This window comes from Fukomys damarensis, unplaced genomic scaffold, assembly GCF_012274545.1.
Source record: "Fukomys damarensis isolate Sample0158 unplaced genomic scaffold, DMR_v1.0_HiC HiC_scaffold_37, whole genome shotgun sequence".
NCBI lineage: Eukaryota > Metazoa > Chordata > Mammalia > Rodentia > Bathyergidae > Fukomys > Fukomys damarensis.
Window position 1 is genome coordinate 27,868,780 of NW_022900949.1, and position 18,708 is coordinate 27,887,487.

General features: G+C 43.4%; 2 protein-coding genes across 7 annotated transcripts in view; one reads left to right on the forward strand and one right to left on the reverse strand.

The window, feature by feature from the left end:
• Pparg (peroxisome proliferator activated receptor gamma) overlaps positions 1-18,708 on the reverse strand; it is a 121,749-nt gene that overhangs the window by 48,028 nt on the left and 55,013 nt on the right. Inside the window, exon 3 of one of the 6 annotated variants that reach the window (XM_033759474.1) lies at positions 12,869-12,982. The exons of 3 other annotated variants lie outside the window; for them this stretch is intronic. Coding sequence is in view for 1 of the 3 variants with exons in the window: in XM_033759476.1 (XP_033615367.1) it covers positions 15,369-15,450 (82 nt within the window). In the remaining 2 variants the exon portion in view is untranslated. Of the gene's footprint in view, positions 1-10,763; positions 10,834-12,868; positions 12,983-15,368; positions 15,550-18,708 lie in introns of those variants that run through there. 2 more of the 6 variants (XM_010631517.3, XM_033759476.1) reach the window with 2 other exon arrangements.
• LOC104867287 overlaps positions 17,928-18,708 on the forward strand; it is a 22,893-nt gene continuing 22,112 nt past the window's right edge. Inside the window, exon 1 of the mRNA XM_010631619.3 lies at positions 17,928-18,090. Coding sequence (XP_010629921.1) covers positions 17,928-18,090 — 163 coding nt within the window. The remainder of the gene's footprint in view (positions 18,091-18,708) is intronic.

The window sequence follows — 18,708 nt, forward strand, 5'->3', positions numbered from 1 at the left end:
CCCCCCTCTCCTCTCTCTCTCTCTCTCTCTCTCTCTCTCTCTCTCTCTCTCTCTCTCCTTTTTTTCTTTTGGTAAAACAGAGTCTTGCTAACTTGCCTGGGCTGCACTCCAACTTGCAATTCTCCTGCCTCAGCCTCTTGAGAACTTGGAACACAGGTCACACTACCACAACTGGATCCCCTTCACACGTTTCTAAAGGGAGGTGTTACGAGAACCTAATCAGGATTAAGGCTAATTGCCAAGTAGTACTCTGGCTGAGCAGAAACCCCTATTTTGCCTGGTCCACATAAGCAGCAGGGACTGACTGGAGATCATTTAGAAATGAAAGGGAGCAGGATATCGCTACAGGTCTCACAGGCATAAGGGTGCTAGGTGGGGTGTGGCTCATGGTAGAGCACTGCTTAGCAGGCACAAGGCCATGGCATCGATCCTTCCCACCCCCCCAAAAAAATATGATACAGGAATAGTAACAACAACTCTCTGCCCACAGATTCAATAACCTAGATAAACTGGACCCATTCTTTGAAAGACAACGTCTGCCAAAACTCAGACAAGAAGAAGCAGACACTGCGAGTGGGCCTGTATCTATTAAACTGCATCAGTAATGAGTGACCTCCTACCTCAGAAAGCCCCACTACGTGGTGCACTCATGGGTCAATTCTACCACATATTTAAGGAAGAAATTACACCAACTCTCTATACTTTCAGAAGACAGAAGCAGAGGGAGCAATTCCTAGTTCTATGAGATCTGCATTACCAAACAAAGACAAAGACATTACAAAAAGCCCCTACAAGCCAAATCTCTCAGGAATATAGATACAAAAACCCTCAGGAAAATAATCTGCAAACTGAGTCCAACAATGTACAAGAATTGTTTACCATGACCAAGTGAGACTCATCTCGGCTGCAAGGATGGCTCAACCTTCCAATGCTAATGAATGTGATTCATCACACCAATAGACTGCAGAAGAAAAATCATGCAATCACATCAACAGATGCAGCAAAACACTGACAAAACCCAACATCCAATCATGATTAAAAACTCAGCAAACCAGGACATCTAAAAAACCCTATAGCTAACACCAGCTCATGGGAAGCTACCCAAGCTTTCCTGCTGAGACCAGGAACCAGCGAGGATGTCCCTTCTCTTTATTGCTCTTCAACCCTGGACCAGAAGCCCTTGCTAAAGCAAAAAGACAGGCAAGGAAACAGGTACATGGCAGGGAAGGACAAACTAAAACTTCTTTGTTTGTGAAAGACATGACTATGTAGGAAATATTAAAGCATTGACCAAAGCAAAACAAAACATTTCCTGAAACTAGTAAGCATTATAGCAAGGTTGCAGGAAACAGAGTCAGTACACAAAATCAAGCTGGGCATGGTGGCCTGTGCCTCAGGCTGAGTCAGGAGAGATCACTTGAATCTACCAGCCAGGTGCTTTCCTACATACCAGCAAAGAACAAGTGATAGTTAAAATTAAAAACATCACTAGGGATTTAGCTTAGTGGTTACGCTGCCTACCTTACAAGCACAAGGACCCGAGTTCGATCCCTAGTCCAATAAAATAAAATAAAATTAAATTAAAAACATCTTACTATTTACATTAGACTCTCAAAATGAAATACTTAGATAAAAAGCCTGCAAAATACATATGAAATCTATATGAGGAAAACTACAAAAATCTGATGAAAGATTCCAAAAAACCAAATAAACGAAAGACAAGTATACCATGTTCATGGACAGCAAGATGCAGTATTATCAAGATGTCAGTTCTTCCCAACTGGATCTATGGATTCATGCCAATCCTAATCAAGCCCCAGCAAATGGTCCTGTGGATATAAATTGATTCTAAAGTTTATGCAGGGAAGCAAATGACCCAGAAGAGCCAACTCAATATTGAAGGGGAAAACAATCAGAGGACCTAGCCACCGGCCTACAAGACCTACTACAAGGTTGTAATAGCCAAGATCGTAGTGTGTTAGCAAAAGAACAGATGAAAAGATCAGAGGAACAGAAGAGACAGCCAGAAACAGACCCACATCGATGTCATTCGCTGATCTTCGGCAAAGGCACAAGGGCAATAGAATGAGTAAAGGTCAACTTTTTGGCAAAAGGTGCTGGATACCCACATGAAAAAGAGGGAATCTACAGAGAGACTCCATGTGAATTCACTCGAATGGACCATAGGTCCAATGTTAAACCATAAAATTCATCAAAGATAAGATAACATAAGAAAAATCCTGGGAGACCTTGGATATGGGGTTGACCTTGTGAATACAGCACCACAGGTACAGTCTGTGAGAGAAATAAGTGATTAATTGACCTTCCTTAAAATTAAACTTTTTATTAAAGTTAAATGAAAGCAATGTTAAGGAAACAAGAAGGCAGGCCACAGACTTGGAGAAAAATTTCCCCAAACCCTGCATCTTATCAGCCAGAGATGATGATACACACTTGTAATCCCAATACTTGGGAGGCTGAGGCAGGAGGATCGCTGTGAGTTTGAAGCCAGCCTGGTTTACATAGTAAGTTTGAGACCAGCCTGGGCCACAAAGTAAGTTCAAGGCCATGCTGCATTATAAAGTGAAACCTTATCTCAAAAACAAAACTGCATTTGAAAAAGGACTGTTATATCAAATATACAGAGAACTCTTAAAATGCAACAAGGAAACGAGTAACTTGATTAAAAACTGGGCTAAAGACTTGGAGGATACCTTCCTTAAGAAGATAAGATCTTAAACATCATATGTCATTAAATAATTGCAGGTGAAAGTGACAGTAAGTGACTACTTCACGACTATCATGGCCAAACCCCAAGCGAAGCCACTGGGTGTGGTGTTTCCAGAGTGCTCTGCCCCCTGGGGTGGGGGTGGGGTGCAAAATGCATAGCTGCTGCACAACGCAGTTTGGCGGCTTGTCACAAAACCAACTCTACAGTGCAATGGACTCACTCTCTGATATTTGTCCAAATGAACTGAAAACTCAGGCCCTCATCTGAACACAAATATTTACGGCAGTTCTATTTGTTTGTTTGTTTTTTTTAACAGCAGCTATGGTATTTAGTTTTTCATCATTAAATGTATTGGTAGAATTTAGATATACATAATGATGACATCCATCATATGGAATTTGTACCTGTACATGATATATTCTGATTCTTATTTTTTTCCATTCCTCTCCCTTTCCTTCTACCCTCCTCCCCTTCTTATTTACAAGAAGTTTGTTTCTATTTTTTCTTTCTTTGCTCATTGTTTCTTTTCCCTTCCTGTTTTTCCCTCTCCCCTCTCTCCTGTGTCCTTTACCATTTGAACATTTTCTTCCTATTTCACAATATCTATTATACTTTCTGGTCCTTATTTCCACTTTTAGCTCCTTACACCAGAGAAGCAATGCAATATTTATACGTGTTTGATTTATTTCACTTAAGGGTAGGTACTCTAGGAATATCCATTTAGCTATAAATGTCTCAAGTTTATCCTTCTTTATGGCTGAGTAGTACTCCATGGTATAGAAAAAAACACATCTTCTCTATCCATTCTTCTGCTGATGGGCATTTGGGTTGTTTCCAAGATTTAGCTATTACAAACTGTGTTCTATGAACATAAGTATGCATATATCACTGTGGTATGATGCTTTTAATTCTTTTGGGAAGATACTGAGAAGGAGGATGACTGGGTCAAATGGAACCTCTAGTCCTAGTTGTTTGAGGAATCTCCACACTGATTTCCTCAGTGGTTGTACCAGTCTTCACTCCAACCAACAGTGGAGAAAGAAGGTTTCTTTTCCCCCACACCTCTGCCAACATTTGTTATTGGTTGATTTCTTGATGATAGGCATTCTTTCTGGAGATGAAATCTCTGGATTTTTAAAATTTGCAACTCTTAAATGACCAGTGATGTTGAACATTGTTTTCACATATTTATTTGTCATTTGTACTTCTTCATCTGAGAAGTGTGTATTCATCTCAGATGCCCATTTTTAGATTAGGTCTTTAAATTTGGGCTGATCTTTCCCAGTTCTTTACATAGTCTAGACATCAGTCTTTTGTCTGAGGAACATCTGGCAAAAATTTTTTTCCACTCTGTTGTCTCTTTATTTTGTCGGTGACTTCTTTTGGTGTGCAAAAGCTTTTCAATACAATGAGATCTTGGCTGTTGATTCTTTGTAATATTTCCCCTGTGACTGGGGTTTGTTCATAAAGTTTTTGCTTATACCTGTGTCTTTATTTTTATTTATTTATTTGGGTTTTTTGAGACAGGGTCTCACTATGTAGTTGAAACTGACCTGGAACTCACTATGCAGCCCAGGCTGGTCTCGAACTCACAGCGATACTTCTGCCTCAGCCTCCTGAGTGCTGGGATTACAGGTGTGCACCACCATGCCCGGCTTGCACCTGTGTCTTTAAAAGTTCCATCTATTCTCTCTTTCAGCATATTTAATGTTTTTGTTTAATATTTAGATCTTTAATCCATTTTGATGTTAGTTTAGCGCATTCCTAGAAGCAAAACCAGAGAAGGATCCAACCAAAAAAGAGAACTACAGGCCAATCTCCCTAATGAACATAGATGCAAAAATTCTCAGTGAAAGACTGGCAAACAAAATGCAGCAAATCATCAAGAAGATTATACACCATGACCAAGTAGGATTCAACATATGCAAACCAATAAAAGTAATGTACCTTTGCGGGGCGTGGTGGGGTATGCCTGTGATCCCAGCACTCGGGAGGCTGAGGCAGGAGGGTCGCTGTGAGTTTGAGACCAGCCTGGGCTACATAGTGAGTTCCAGATCAGTCTCAACTACATAGTGAGACTTTGTCTCAAAAAAACATAAATAAATAAATAAATTAATTAATTAATTAATTAAATTTAAAAAAATAAAAGTAATACATCCTATTGACAGAGAGGACAAAAAAACACACACATGATCATCTCAATAGATGCAGAAAAAGCATGTGACAAAGTCCAACACCCTTTCATGATAAAAACCCCATAGAAAATTGGAATAGTCTTTATCCAATCTGATAAAAGTCATCACTGACAAACAGTCAACATCATAATAAATGGTCAAAAAGTGAAAGCTTTCATGCTAAAATAAGGAGCAAGGCAAGGATGTCCACTGCCATCACCCTTATTCAATATAATTCTGAAAACATTAGCCAGAGCAATTAGATATGAGAAATAAATAAAAGGAGTACAGGAAAAAGTTAAATTATCATTATTTGTGGATGACATGATACTCTACATAGAAGACCCCAAAACTTCATCAAAATACCTCCAGATTTAATAACTAAGTTCAGTTGCTTAGCTGGATAAAATGTCAACACTCAAAAATCAATAGCATTCTTGTGCACAAGTTACACACTTTCTGAGAGAGAAATTAGGGAAACCACATCTTTCCCAAGAGCATTAAAGAAAAAAAGAAGTACTTAATCAATCTAACAAAAGAAGTAAAACATCGTTACATTGAAAGCTACAGTACTGTGTGAAAGGAGATTGAAGAGGAGATCAGAAAATGGAAAGATACCTCTGGCTCACGGGTAAGAAGAATCAACATAGTGAAAATGGCCATATCCCAAAATTGTTATACATAGTTAATGCAATCCCAATCCAAACACCAATGGCACATCTCACAGAACTAGAGAAAACAATCCTAAAATTCATTTGAAACCAGAAGACATCTAGAGTAGCAAAATCAATGCTAGGCAACAAAGGCAAGGTAGGGGGAATCACAATCTCTAATTTGAAATTAGACTACAGATGAAAACAGCATGACTGGCAACAAACCAACCAACAAAAAACAACCCTGCCCAAAACAGACCTGAGGATCAACGGAACAGAATAGAAGATGCAGAAACAACTCCAAACTCAGACACCTCATCTTTGATAAAGGGGGCAAACATCTTCACTGGAACAAAGACAGCCTCTTTAATAAATGGTGCTGGAAAAAACTGGCTTTCCACATGCCAAAGATTTAAAGCAGTTTTATTTGGAGGGCCGGGGATTTAGCTCAGTGTTACCACTGCCAGCCTCACATGCACAAGGTCCTGAGCTTGATTCCCCAGTACCAAAAAGAATCAGTTTTATTTGGAATTGCCCACCTTGGAAGCAACTAAACTACCCTTCAGGAGATGACTGAATAAATAAACTGCAGTAATCCAAAGAATGACTATTATTTCGATGATAGAATATTTAGTGACCAAAAGGAAATGTGTTATCAAGCCATGAAAAGACATGGGGAACTTTTAGCACATTACTTAGCTAAGGAGGCCAATCTTAAAATAATGCAGACTGGAACATTTCAGCTATGGGGCCATTCAGGAAAAGGTGACACTATGGAGAATGAAAATATCACTGGTTATCAGAGAGCTGGGGGAGGGATGGAGGGACAGGAGGATGGCAGCGAAACCACTACAGCGGTGATCGCCTGTCATTACACATTCGTCCAAACTCAGAGACTGTGCGTCAGCTAGCTGAGCCCAAAACAAAACTGAGACTGAGACATGCCCGGCCATCGCTTCCACCAGCTTGGATTTTCTAGAGGGGAGGCCACTTTCTCAGAGTTGTGTGGTCTGGAACCCCGACACACTGCTTTTTTGTTTTCAAGTTATGCTGCCCAGCATCCTTCTTGAGGTTAGGGTAAAAGCCAAACAGTGAAAACCAAGTGTCAACAGATGTGGCCAGGTCACTGCCCGCTGTGGGTGACTGGCCAATTTTTTACTAGCTCTACCATTTATTATTATAAAATATAGGATGAGTTGACATAAAAGTATCCATGGTAAGAATTTTTTTCAAAAGCCTTCCTCTTGAGCTCTCACAACATTAGCAACAATATTTTATATGGCTTTGGAGGTGAGCAGGAGGGTCACAAGTTCAAGACCAGTCTGGGCAACTTAACAAGATTTGAGATCCTGTCTCAAAAAAAAAAAAAAAACAAAACAAAAAAAAAGGCCTTGTGATGTAGCTCAGTGTTAGAGTAACCGTGGGTTTGATACTACTTCCAAAGTGACTATATGAAAGTATCTGATATAATTAAACATTTATCATCTAAAAGACCTCTTAGAGAGGAAGAAAAGGGAACTTCATTAGTCTGCTAAAGAATATCCACAAAGAAATAAAGAAACCCACAGTGGCCTCCAGGGTTAGTGAAATCTGTAAGGCTTTCCTCTGGAGTAGGGATGTTAAGTGTATTAGTAATCACTGCTTTCACCCAACCCTGTACTGGAAGTCCTGTTGCATGTCAAGAAGGGGGAAAATGCACACGCATTGGAAAAAAAGAAATACAACTAATATTCCTTCCAGAGAGTCTGAGTGTTTCTCTGGATCAGTAAAAACCCATGAAAGAGAATTTTACCAGGTTGCTGGACACATCATTCAAGAAACAGCTGCATTTCTATAAGGCAGCAACAAATAGAAATGGAAAATTTAAAATGACTTTTGTAATATCATAAAAAGCACCAAATGACTAAGGAGAAAAAAAATCTAACAAAAATGTGCAACATTGTTAAACTAAAAACTCAAAAGTGTTATTAAGTATCTATATAAATGAAGCACAGTCTGTGTCCATGAGCTTGGAGATGGAGTAACAGGCGGTCAATTCTCCCTCAACTTACAAAAACAGCTGCAGTCAGAATCCCACGCTCTCATGTGGAAACTGACATGTAAACCTGTAATTTAAGCAGAAATTTAAGGGACTGAGAACAGCCAGGGCATCCGAGGAGGGAGACGGGCGCTGGAGGACTTGTTCTCTGGTGAAGCGCCCATCAATAGGCAGTATGGTGACTGGTGCCAAGATAGGAAAACACATCAATGCAAGGGGAGAGCGTGTCCAGACCTAATCTCACACCTACGAGGGAACCAGGTTCGCGACAGAGGTGTCACTGCCGGGCTACGGGAAAGGACAGGTTTTCAGAACATTGAGCTGATCGACTGAATTTCCACACCGACACAACCAGCCCCATGTGAATGCAGAATTAAATGTGAAATATAAACCAGGAAAGCTTTGAAAAATCAAAACTTCTTATTATCAATCTTGGAGCAGGCAAAGCTTTCTTCCATAGGGTATTTTTTTTAAAAACTGAGCAGAAGTGAAAAATGTAGTAGGCTAGATTATATCAAGAGTAAACACATGTTTTTGTTTTTGTTTTTTTTTGAGCCAGGGTTTCACTATGTAGTTCTGGGTGGCCTTGAACTCACTCTGCAGCTCAGGCTTGATCTTCCTGCCTCAGCCTCTCGAGTGCTGGGATCACAGGCACGCACGACCATGCCTGGCAAAAACTCATGCGTATTAGGGAATGAAAAAGCAACACAGATCTTGCCAATACATTTATCTAATGATGTACACTTTAGAACTCTTAAACGCATACCCAATTTAAGAAAGACTTGAACAGGCGCTTTATGAGAAAAGAGCCAAATGGACAGTTAGGGCTTTAAAGTAAGTTGACCATCTTAATCATCAGAGAAAGGGCCAGTAAAATCGTAATGTGGTACTCCCACACACCCACCAGACTGGCTCGACCATAAAAGACAGAAAACACAGGTGGTGGGAAAAAAATCTACAGAAAGTGGATGTGCACCTATACGCTGCTGGTACAAGTGCGACTTGGTGCAACCACGCTCGACGCTGGCTTTTCCGGACCTGAACACGCTCCCACGGCATCGGCCAGCAATACGCATCCGCATTCACCAGGAGGCCAGGGCATGAACAACAGGGGCACCTGTGCCCCAATGGGAGCCCCCCCACCAAGTGTCCGTTGGCAGCTGACAAACTACACAGTCACATGGCCTCCCCATACAGCAGTGAGGGTGACTGGGAAGTGTGACTGATCTCACCACCTAAGGTGAGCGGCAAAATGGACACAGAAGAGTCAACAATGTACGATTCAATTTTTATATAAAATTCAAAAAGAGGCATCCAATCTATGGGTTACAAATTGAAATAGCCACAGGGCTCTGGAGTGCTGGTATTGTTCCAGTTGTTTGGGTGCTGATGACTTGAATGAACTCTTTCAGTTGTGTTAAAAGGACTGTCAATATTCCAGAGTATTTGTTTATGGTCTGTTCAATTCAGAACTTCTAAAGTGGTATTAAAACCAGCCCCAAAATGCTGTCTCTTTTTCTAACTGGCTTCATGCAAAATAAAGGCCAAATACATTTCCAACTAGGGCCTTCCGACAAGTTGATATGGGACAGATAAAAATTCAAAAGGTGCATGTTTTGTCTTAAGGAATGAATAAGCTCTATGATAAATGGTAGGAGCTGGCTGTGGGGCACATGCCTCTGATCCCAGCGGCTGAGGCAGGAGGATCACAGTGAATTTGAGACCAGCCTAGGCTACATGTGTGAGTTCCAGGCTAGCTTACACTACACAGCAAGATCATGTCTCAAAAACAAACAAACAAAAAGTATCTATCAGATGATATATAAATAATCTGAAAAATACTAATGGAAGGATTGTAAGACAATAGGCAACACGTCCAACTTAACCACAGAAATCAAAAACTTTAGATAGCCCGGATAATGAAAATCTATATGATTCCAAAGTGCCAACTTCTTTTTCAAGGGGGAGAAGAGAGAATGTCTGCTAGCACTCTATATATTGGCTATTGATCACTTAATCAAACAAGCTACTTTGCTTTTTTTTTCAGTATGGCTAGCCAATAAGTCTTTTGGAGGTTCAGATGAATACCAAACGTATCAAAAGGTAAACAAATGTACAGAACTCAGGAATTTGGATAATTCACAAAAACATAGTATTTGTAGTAGGGACAGAGATAGGGCAAATAACTCAAAACTGACGATCGTTCAAAACATTTGTACCTGGTTTGCAACATTCATAGGATAGATGGTTTCTTTATATTAGCATTTTTGGTTTTAGAATAGTATCTAACCGATTCCAAACTTTTGTCTTTATTTACTAAATGGATTCCAGCTCCTACTCTCTGGAGCTTGCTGAGGTGCAGGATACTGGCTTGGGATGAAGGGATCTGGAGAACTTAGGGCCCCCACTCTGGCGGGATTTTGGGTCTATGTCAGGGATGGAGAGGAGAACACGGCCTTTCCCCGTGATTACAAAACGGGGCTGACCGTGGGAGCAGACTGCCTGTGAGTAGGGCTACACGGTGTGGTGGGGACCATCGAGTCGGAGGGTTTACCACTCTTCTTTCCAGACCAATGCGTCACTCACAGGATGCAGCAGACCCTGAGCTATGACCACGACTGTCAGGAAATCGCAGGGCTGGGACATGCGGCAGGGAGGCAGGGAGTCTAATGGGGTGGCCATGAAGTTCTTCCCAGGAGTGAGCTCTGAGCATCGGTGCGCAGGAGCGGAGCGGAGGTCAGGCCAAGAGGACCACGGACAGGAAGAAGCCGGAGGAGAGGTGCCAGGGTCGGGCGGGCCTCGTGCTAGGGACTGTCAGGAGGCAGTGAGGCTGGAGCAGCAGGCGGGGGAGGGACAGAAGGACAGGACATCACAGAGGCCAGCTGCTATAGGGCAGGGCATACAGGGCCATTTGGGTTCTGTGACACAGGGATCAGGGGCTCTGAGCAGAGGGACAGGTCTGACTTCAAGAGGTCCCTGATGACAGACTAATAGCAGAGCTCAGAATGAAGGACGGGACTGTGGGGCCCGGGCAAGAGAGCAGCATGGGTCAGAGCAGTGGCACCGGGGAGGTGGGAGAGAGAGAAAACGTCTGAGCACATGTTCAGATTACAGCGAGCAACGGTGTATTCAGACAGTGCTTTTGGAGCATGGGGACTTGAGCTGACCTTGGATCACAGGGAGGACTCCAGAAGGTGGGGGAATTGAGAGAGGCCGTTTAGGTGGAAGCAGGCTTGGGGCCAGAAGGGGTGTGGCTTAGTGTTGCTTAGGGAATTTAGTTAGAATAGAACAGACCAGGAAGAACTCTAGGATACCACGGAACAGAAGGGGAAACGCTTAAGGTGGAGCCAGGTTATAAAGAGCTGTGACAGCAGGCCAGGGTGTCTGGATGTCACGGTGTCCACTATGGTGCCCCGCAGACAGCAGGTGCTCAGAACTCACAGACAGGCTTGCCGGTGGCTTCTGTGGCAGTCATTCAGAGGGGCAGCTCTAGGGCTACCTGGGGGGCCCGGGCCCAAGGTGAGGAGGGAGAGGTCCCCAGCAGGCATACATCTGCTCTCAAATGCTAACCACAAGTGCCATTCGCCACTGTGGGAACCTCGGTCTTGCGCCGGCAATCTCTTGTTCAAATAAAAATTACACGGGTCCGAGACACTGTGTACTCAAATGGCCGTGTGATCTTAATTCTGAGGTTGTGGGAGTTGGATTGCCATTGCTATCAGTTACACATGCAATTTGTGTGTCTAAAGTAGTTACAGGTGCAAAACTACGGGGTGTGTGTAGTGGGTGTGTGTGGAAGTTGACAGAAAGTTCCATTCAAACGACAATTCATTGTCATACATATGTTCACAGATGCTCCACACTAGTGTGTGTGTGTGTGTGTGTGTGTGTGTGTGTGTGGCGGGCCGCTCGTGCCTGCTTTCAAGAAGCTAAAATGGACACTCTGTGTTCAGTGCTTTGCTAACCTAGACAAGGAAGAAATGAACTCTGCTCATGTTTCTTTCACCCAGGAATTTGCACGTAATGAAAAGCCCTGCTGATTTTGGGATCTCCATGAGTCAAAGGTGTAAGTGAGAATGCTCCCAAAACAGTGCTCTATGGCAACCTCTATCGGAGGGACAAAAGTTGTTTTTTGGTTGAAGACTCACGCTTCATGGCAATTAGGGCTTTAATTATCAACTTAAAGTGCTAACTGCTGTCAGGTAGCTTTTAATACTGGTTGTATTAAGATTTAAGCAACCCTAAGTTTTCCTGTAAGCATCGGGTATAAACGATACTTCTTTCCAGTATTTCTTACATTGGAATTAATTGTTTTAGGGGAGCGTACATAAGACGTGACATTTGGAAAAACAGCAAGATCTCAGAGTCTGCATATACTAAATCTACTAACTCCTAGAGTTCAAGAGAGAAGTTTAAACACTTCAGTCAGAGATAAATGATAAAAGTACAAAAAAGCGTTAAGGGTCACAAATATGTATTTATTTTTTGCAGTGCTGGGGCACCAACCCAGGGCTCTGCGCACCCTACCACCGAGCTGCAACCCCAGTCCTCTGAATCACTACTCCCTAGGAGGCTATGAGATTCAGAGCCAGGTGAAGGAGGTGAATCCACTTTATCATATACAGAGCATTAATGTCCAAGACAGTTCTTCAGTGTTCTGGGAGAGAAAACGCAACTGCTGCTTTCATGTAAGCCCCTCTGAATGATTTCAATTTTTGGCAAGTCAGTTTCTTCGGAGATAAAATGTTAGTGTGAGTGGGAGGTAATTTCTCCATCTAAAACAATTACTTTTAAAAAGAATCACACATAAAGATGCATTCTCTGTTTGATCATTTCCTTATTGAAATATTCACGAGACATCACACAGAAGCCTCACTTTACTCAACTAATCCTGCCACTTGTTTCAGGGCAAAGAAGACAACTTCAGTTTTGGCCTTTGCCTGTTCTGGAAAAGGCGTACTGAGTAGGAGCCGCCTAGCCCTTCCTCAAGGGACCGGCACTACACCGGGCTGAGACCGCAAGCTCCACACACGCAGGGCTCGGGATCCGCTTCTGCAAACACTGTGGCTTAACCCGCAGACGCTCACACTCAGCACCTCCGCCTGGGGCTGGGTGGAAACTGCAGTCCTTGACCTGACCATTTCCGAGTCCCCTGCTGCCTGAGGTCCTGCAGCCCAGCGCAGGCAGCCCCGGTGGGCACGGTGCGTGATCTACCACTCACTCAGTCTCGGGAGGCACTCCATTTCCAAGCCTTGCCGATTGCAGCACTTACCATGTCTCTGAGGCCTATTTCCGTTGCTCAATCGGCTCCAAGCGTGTCATCATCTCTCAACGCTCTGGTGCAACAACTCACAATTACAGAATTCACCCAGGACTCCGTCTGGCACTAAAATCAGGAGGCACATTCAGCATGGGCTTTGGAAGCTTTCCTTGAGTCCTGCCAATTTCTCCTAGTGGATAGGACTCCCGAGCCGGCGCGGGGTTAAATGGGGTTGCTGGAGGAACTCAGGATCAGAAAGAGAAAGGGAACAGCAGAGCGCAGGAGCCACAGCAGGAGGGGCCGGGGCAGACCGGGGCTGCTCCTTGGGCGGAGTGGCAGAGCGTGCGGAGGCCTCTAATCTCACTGAATCTCCCAGTGTGCTGGACATCTGGGTTATTCACACTAAAGGTGCCACTTTTTCTTCAGTTGCATCAACCAACTCCTTGCGATGACGCCCAGCTCCTCTTTGCCCACGAGGAAGGAGGCGGAGCACCTACTGATTTCTCTACCTAGGCCCACTCCACGTATAACCGCATAGTGTTTCATAGAGGCCTGCCTCGCAAGGCTCAGAACCAGACATCCGATTGATCTGGGGGTTTGTCTGTTTATTTTGGTGGGAGTGAGTACTTAGTGGTCATATACGAAATATAAAAGAAGTACCAAGCATAGGGTGTGGGTATCTAGGAACTCAAACGTTTAACAGAAAAAAAAAAAATCCTTACAAAGAAGAAGTAGAGGGAGAACACAAGACAAAGCTTAAACTACTGATACAAAATATAATGCTTTAGCTGCTCATTAAATCTATTTTGTTCTGTTTTGCTTTTTTAAAGATATGAGATCTTGCTATGTTTCCCATCCTCCTGCCTCCGCCTCCTGAATGGCTAGAACTACAGGTGTGCACAACACCTGGCAAATAACTCTGTTTTTGTATCATCTTAATTAAGGAGGATCGTACTCAGTTATTCTCCCGGATTGATTTGAGACTCAATAGAAGTTATACTTAGGGCAAATTCAAGGCATGAAAATAGAGATTAGCATGGAATGAAAACTAACTTGGGTCACATAATCATCCTTTGCCATAAACAGTACATGGCCCCTTAGTTAACCTACAATATTTGTTGTGCTATATTGCAGGCACGTTCTTTTCAAAGAGACACAACTATCCGATTTTGACTCAAGAGCCCTACTCACAGCAGAGCTGGGACATTCTGCCCTGAGGTGGCCTGAAATTACTGACTCACAAAAGCCGTCATGCTATGGCTTACAGAAAAATAACCGAATTCGATAACAAGAATGAGACATACATGTGGGCAGTGATCGGGCTGGGGTGCCGCTCAGTGAAAAAACACTTGTCCACCATGTGCCAAGGCTTGGGTTCCATCTCCAGTGCCACACACACGCATGTGCGCATAATTGTAATAAAAGAGTATTTCGGGAAAATGTTTAATTTTTTAAAAGCTTGATGTTTTTTAAAAAAAGTTGTGACCAATATATTCATACTTCACACTTCCAGGAAAATTCAAAGGTTGTGGGCCAACCATTTCAATCATTCAGTGGCTGCATTTTAGTGCTTTAGCATTTATAAAACATGAACTGCCATAGTTAACACAATCTGCTCTTATATGCGATCTATGAGAAAAGTAAATATAAATATAGGTAAAAACATGAAACAGAGCAGAAGAGGCTGTGCTGAGAAATTCCAGTAGAAGGAGCTGTAGAAATGAAGAATTTCGCATTTGGCAAAACCAAGAGAGGAATGTTGAAAAATGAGGTTTCTGCTTCAATCTGACAAATCTGAATAGAAATAATATATTTACTTATTTACTTAGCAGACATCTAACCTTTTAGGGACGTCCTTTTCTTGATGTGTAAAACAAGATACTTAAAACAAAATTTCTTCAAGGTCCCCCCAAATCTATTTTTCTACAATGTATTCGACTTGGAGGTATCGTAAGGAATCTAAAACAGAATGAAACTTGTTCCTACATCTAGGAGGATCTCTGGGATATTCTTTGGGAGCAACCAGATATGCATATAAATACCTAAATTTCCAGCTGGACCTGAAAAGTGCACACAGTACTTTGAGAGCAATACAAAGCTGTATACAAGAGGAATAAAAACGGCTTTGAGAGATATCTAACATAAAGATAAGGAGGTGGAAAAATGGCCCTTTGAGTATTCTAATAAGCCCACGGGTATTTTGGGGAAATGTATGCAGCAAACTCAGAAAATTAAAAATGAACAGGATTGCTTTGGAATAGAAATATACCTTGCATGCTTAAAATTCAGGAAATGGCAGCCATGTGGAGAGACAAGATATGGATTAGGCGAGGTTGCTGTGTTTAAGGTCGTGGGTCACCAGTAAGGCACTGCTACTACTGCAAGCACAGCACCGAGTGCACACCGGGTGGTACAGAAATGAGCGTAACGTGGAGAACCGGGCAGCCAAGCAACTTCACCCTTGCGCAAGTGCCCTAGGCCTCCCGGAAGCTGCACCCGGAGCCAACTTTACCTTGCGGGGCGCTGGCAGGCAGCGCATCAGCGAAGGACTCACTCTCTGAGTCCCGAGGAGGGTCTCCCACAGTCTCTCCCATGGCAATATGGGGTAGAGACACTGCGAAATTCACACTGATGCTGTGTCTCTTTCTTGCAAGAGATCAAGCCATCAAGGGTCCTAGAACGTGTGAGTACAGCAGGCAGTGAAGACATCAATTTCCAAAGATTGGGGAAGAGACGGGAATAAGTATAGCAAGGACTGGGCTCAAGTTGGCCGGCGCTGCCCTGTGATGAAATGCGTCCTAACGCGGACACGTTTGCTGCTTTGGCAAGACCTGGTACATTACAAGGAAAACATTGCCACACCGTCGCGCCAGTGACCCACACGGTGGGTGTCTTGAGGGGTGTGAACAGTGCAGAACCGGGGAGTCTCAGAGCAGAGGCCACTCCGGAGCCGATTTCCTTTGTTACCACGGTAAACACATACCTGCTCCTTCTCAAAGAGAAAAACCTCAAATCTCTGGATTATAAAATACCAGATCAACCTACTCGGGAAGTTTTTCTTAGATGTCTATTCCTGGTTGAGTCTCTAATCACGCTATCTGAAAAAAAAAATTTGGAGTTCACATATGCAGTTTAATGTTTTTGCTACCAACATGCACTAAAATGTTCTACCTCTACGGTGTTTATTTGACTATCTTAGAAAGCCCCAAATGATACTGACCGCTCTCCAAACTCTATAAAACTGAACAGCTGAGAGGATGAAGTTCTGATTCGTTTTCAGTTTTATAGATCCGGGTTTGCTGTTTTTAAACTTCAGTTTATTCATTAACAGCAACTGCAGCAATGTCCCAACAGTTGACATTTCAACGCTAAAAGCTATGCCATCCTGAGAAAATGGAGTTCTCTCCAAGAAGAATAATGCAGTACCAGAAAATAAAAGTGGGGAGACAAAAATGACTTATCCTATTAGGTTGGTGAGGAATTGTGGTCCGTTTTGCAATCAGGAAAAAGCTGGCTCCTTGCTCACGGCCCTTTGCCTTTTTGGCCAAGAGAAACATGCGCGGTGCCCAATTGCTAATGTGGGAGCAGGTCTTGTCACAAAGTGGCCTATGAGAATTGCAGGGACGTGTGGATTTTAAAAGATGCCCCCCCACGGCAGCATACATCAGATGGCAGGAAGCCTCTGAAGGTCACTCGGCCCGATATTCCCCGAGTGGAATAACCGCGTATCTGCTTAATCTGTGTTGAGTAATACTCATTCTTCAAGGGGGCTAGTACAGGTCCTCCTGTCAACCATGGAGCAATAGCCCCATGGGAAAATGCTTCCTGAGTCTGAACAGTACGGAATCAAGTAGAGGGTTGGGCAATGACTTTTTCGTTTTAAGTCCCAAAACACCTTCACCAAGGCGATTCAGGTAGGGAAGTTTGTGGAAGGTCCAAACGTTGGAGATGATGATTGCTGTGTAGAATATTTTATCTACAGCTGAGTTGTCAATAAAGTTCCTCCTTCCCTCTTAATGCCTAGAAATTTACCTATATTAAAAGTAGTCTAGATACAAGTAAGACAGGGTGACAGGGTGAGGGGCTACTCATCATAGGGTGACACCTTCATCCCTGAACACAGAACCAATCAGAAAAGTGCTCTCTTCAATCCTGCATTTGCACGTGGGCACAACCCATCAAGAGACACTGTTCCTGACCCTGCATTTACATATGGCAGAGGCATATTGACAGTACAATTTCCAAATGACTGACACCAAGTGAGTGTTTGATAGGGCGACTGTCCCAATGCCTTACTTATTTTCATGAGAAGAAGATAACTCTGGAATTTTGGGCACAAAAGGCCCTTTTCTTTATTCTTAAGGCTATTCTCACTCTGCAGAGTACATTTCTCTTCCACCTTCAACAAATGTACACTTCTGATACCTGTTCTTAGTGTTCTTGTCCAGTTCTTTGTTAGGGACAACAAAAAGCTGCTAAAAAGCCCCACAGCCCTTTAAGGATTTAAGGACGTGAGAGAATCCAAGGATCTTAGTGGAACTTATGATAGGCCCAAATCAAACCCAGCCAGATGTGGAGGTACACACCTACAATCAATCCCAGCTACTCAGGAGGCCAAGGTAGGAGGGTCAAGAGTTCAAGGCCAGCCTAGTCAACTTGGCAAGACCTTGTCTTACAGCACAATGAGAAGAGCTGGGATATAGCTCAGTGTGAAAGCACTCGCCCAGCATGCACATGGGCCTGGATTCAACCCCTAGTACAGAAAAACAACAAAAAAATCAAAGTCAAGAACACTTTTCTTCTTTTTATTAGATCAGAATGAAAGCTGAGGTTCCATCCTGCCTATAGGTACTCCTACGCAAACTCTGAGCTGAGTTGGAGTCTAAAAAGCAAACTTCCTATGAAGTGATGGTATCTGACTCTTCCCTCATTCCCCTACCCCAGGAATCTCTTCAGCTCTTTACAGATGGTTAGGGCCTGGGTAAGTGCTTAGCATTCCTTGCTGGCATCATAAGTGTGGAAGAATTTACCAAAACATTTTAAAACTGCGCCGGGTGCTGAGGATCAGAGCATGGGCAGAACAGTTCCACTGGAGCCCGTGTTCAGAGGACAAAGAGCAGCCCCAAAGCCAAGAACCTTCTCCAGATTCAACAGCGGGGGCCCAAAGTCCCTGCCGTCAGACCCACAGAGGTATCAGCAACACCTCTGCAACTCAGCCGGCCCTCTAGGGTCAGGTGAGTCGGACGAAAGGGGACAGTGGTGGTGGGGCCCCTGCGCTTCTCCCCAACCCGAGGCCCCACACTCAGGACGCAGCACATGTGTGTCCAGGAATCTGCCCCACCTGGGGTCCAAAGCCAGGGGCTCTCAAGCTCTGCCCTGCCGCTTTCTATCTGGGACATGCGGGTCCTTCTTCGAGGCCAGCCTTGCAGGCACGAATTCAGGACATTCAGCCTCTCTCTTCCCCTCCAGGACACATCCAGCCTGTGTGTGCCCTGGGCAGGAGGCTGGTAAACCTTGATACTGTGGTTCTTTTGTGTGTCAGCTACTCAAACAAAAAATGATTTTTTAACAGTGAATTCTTCCCTAACACCTGAATCCAGGAGCTCCTATACCTACGGCTCTCACGTGTCCTATCTTCCCTTCTTCTCTTAAGCAACCCTTTTTTATACTTGAGAGCAAAAATCTCTCTTATGCACTGTGTTTCCTGTCCGCTCAACAGGGATATATAATAGATGGGAAACACTGAGCTTGGTGCTAGGGACACGATTGTGAGCAACAAAGCTGAGTCAGGAGAAATGCAACTCACCTGGCAACAGTGAGAATCTTGTCTCAAAAAAAAAAAAAAAAAAAAA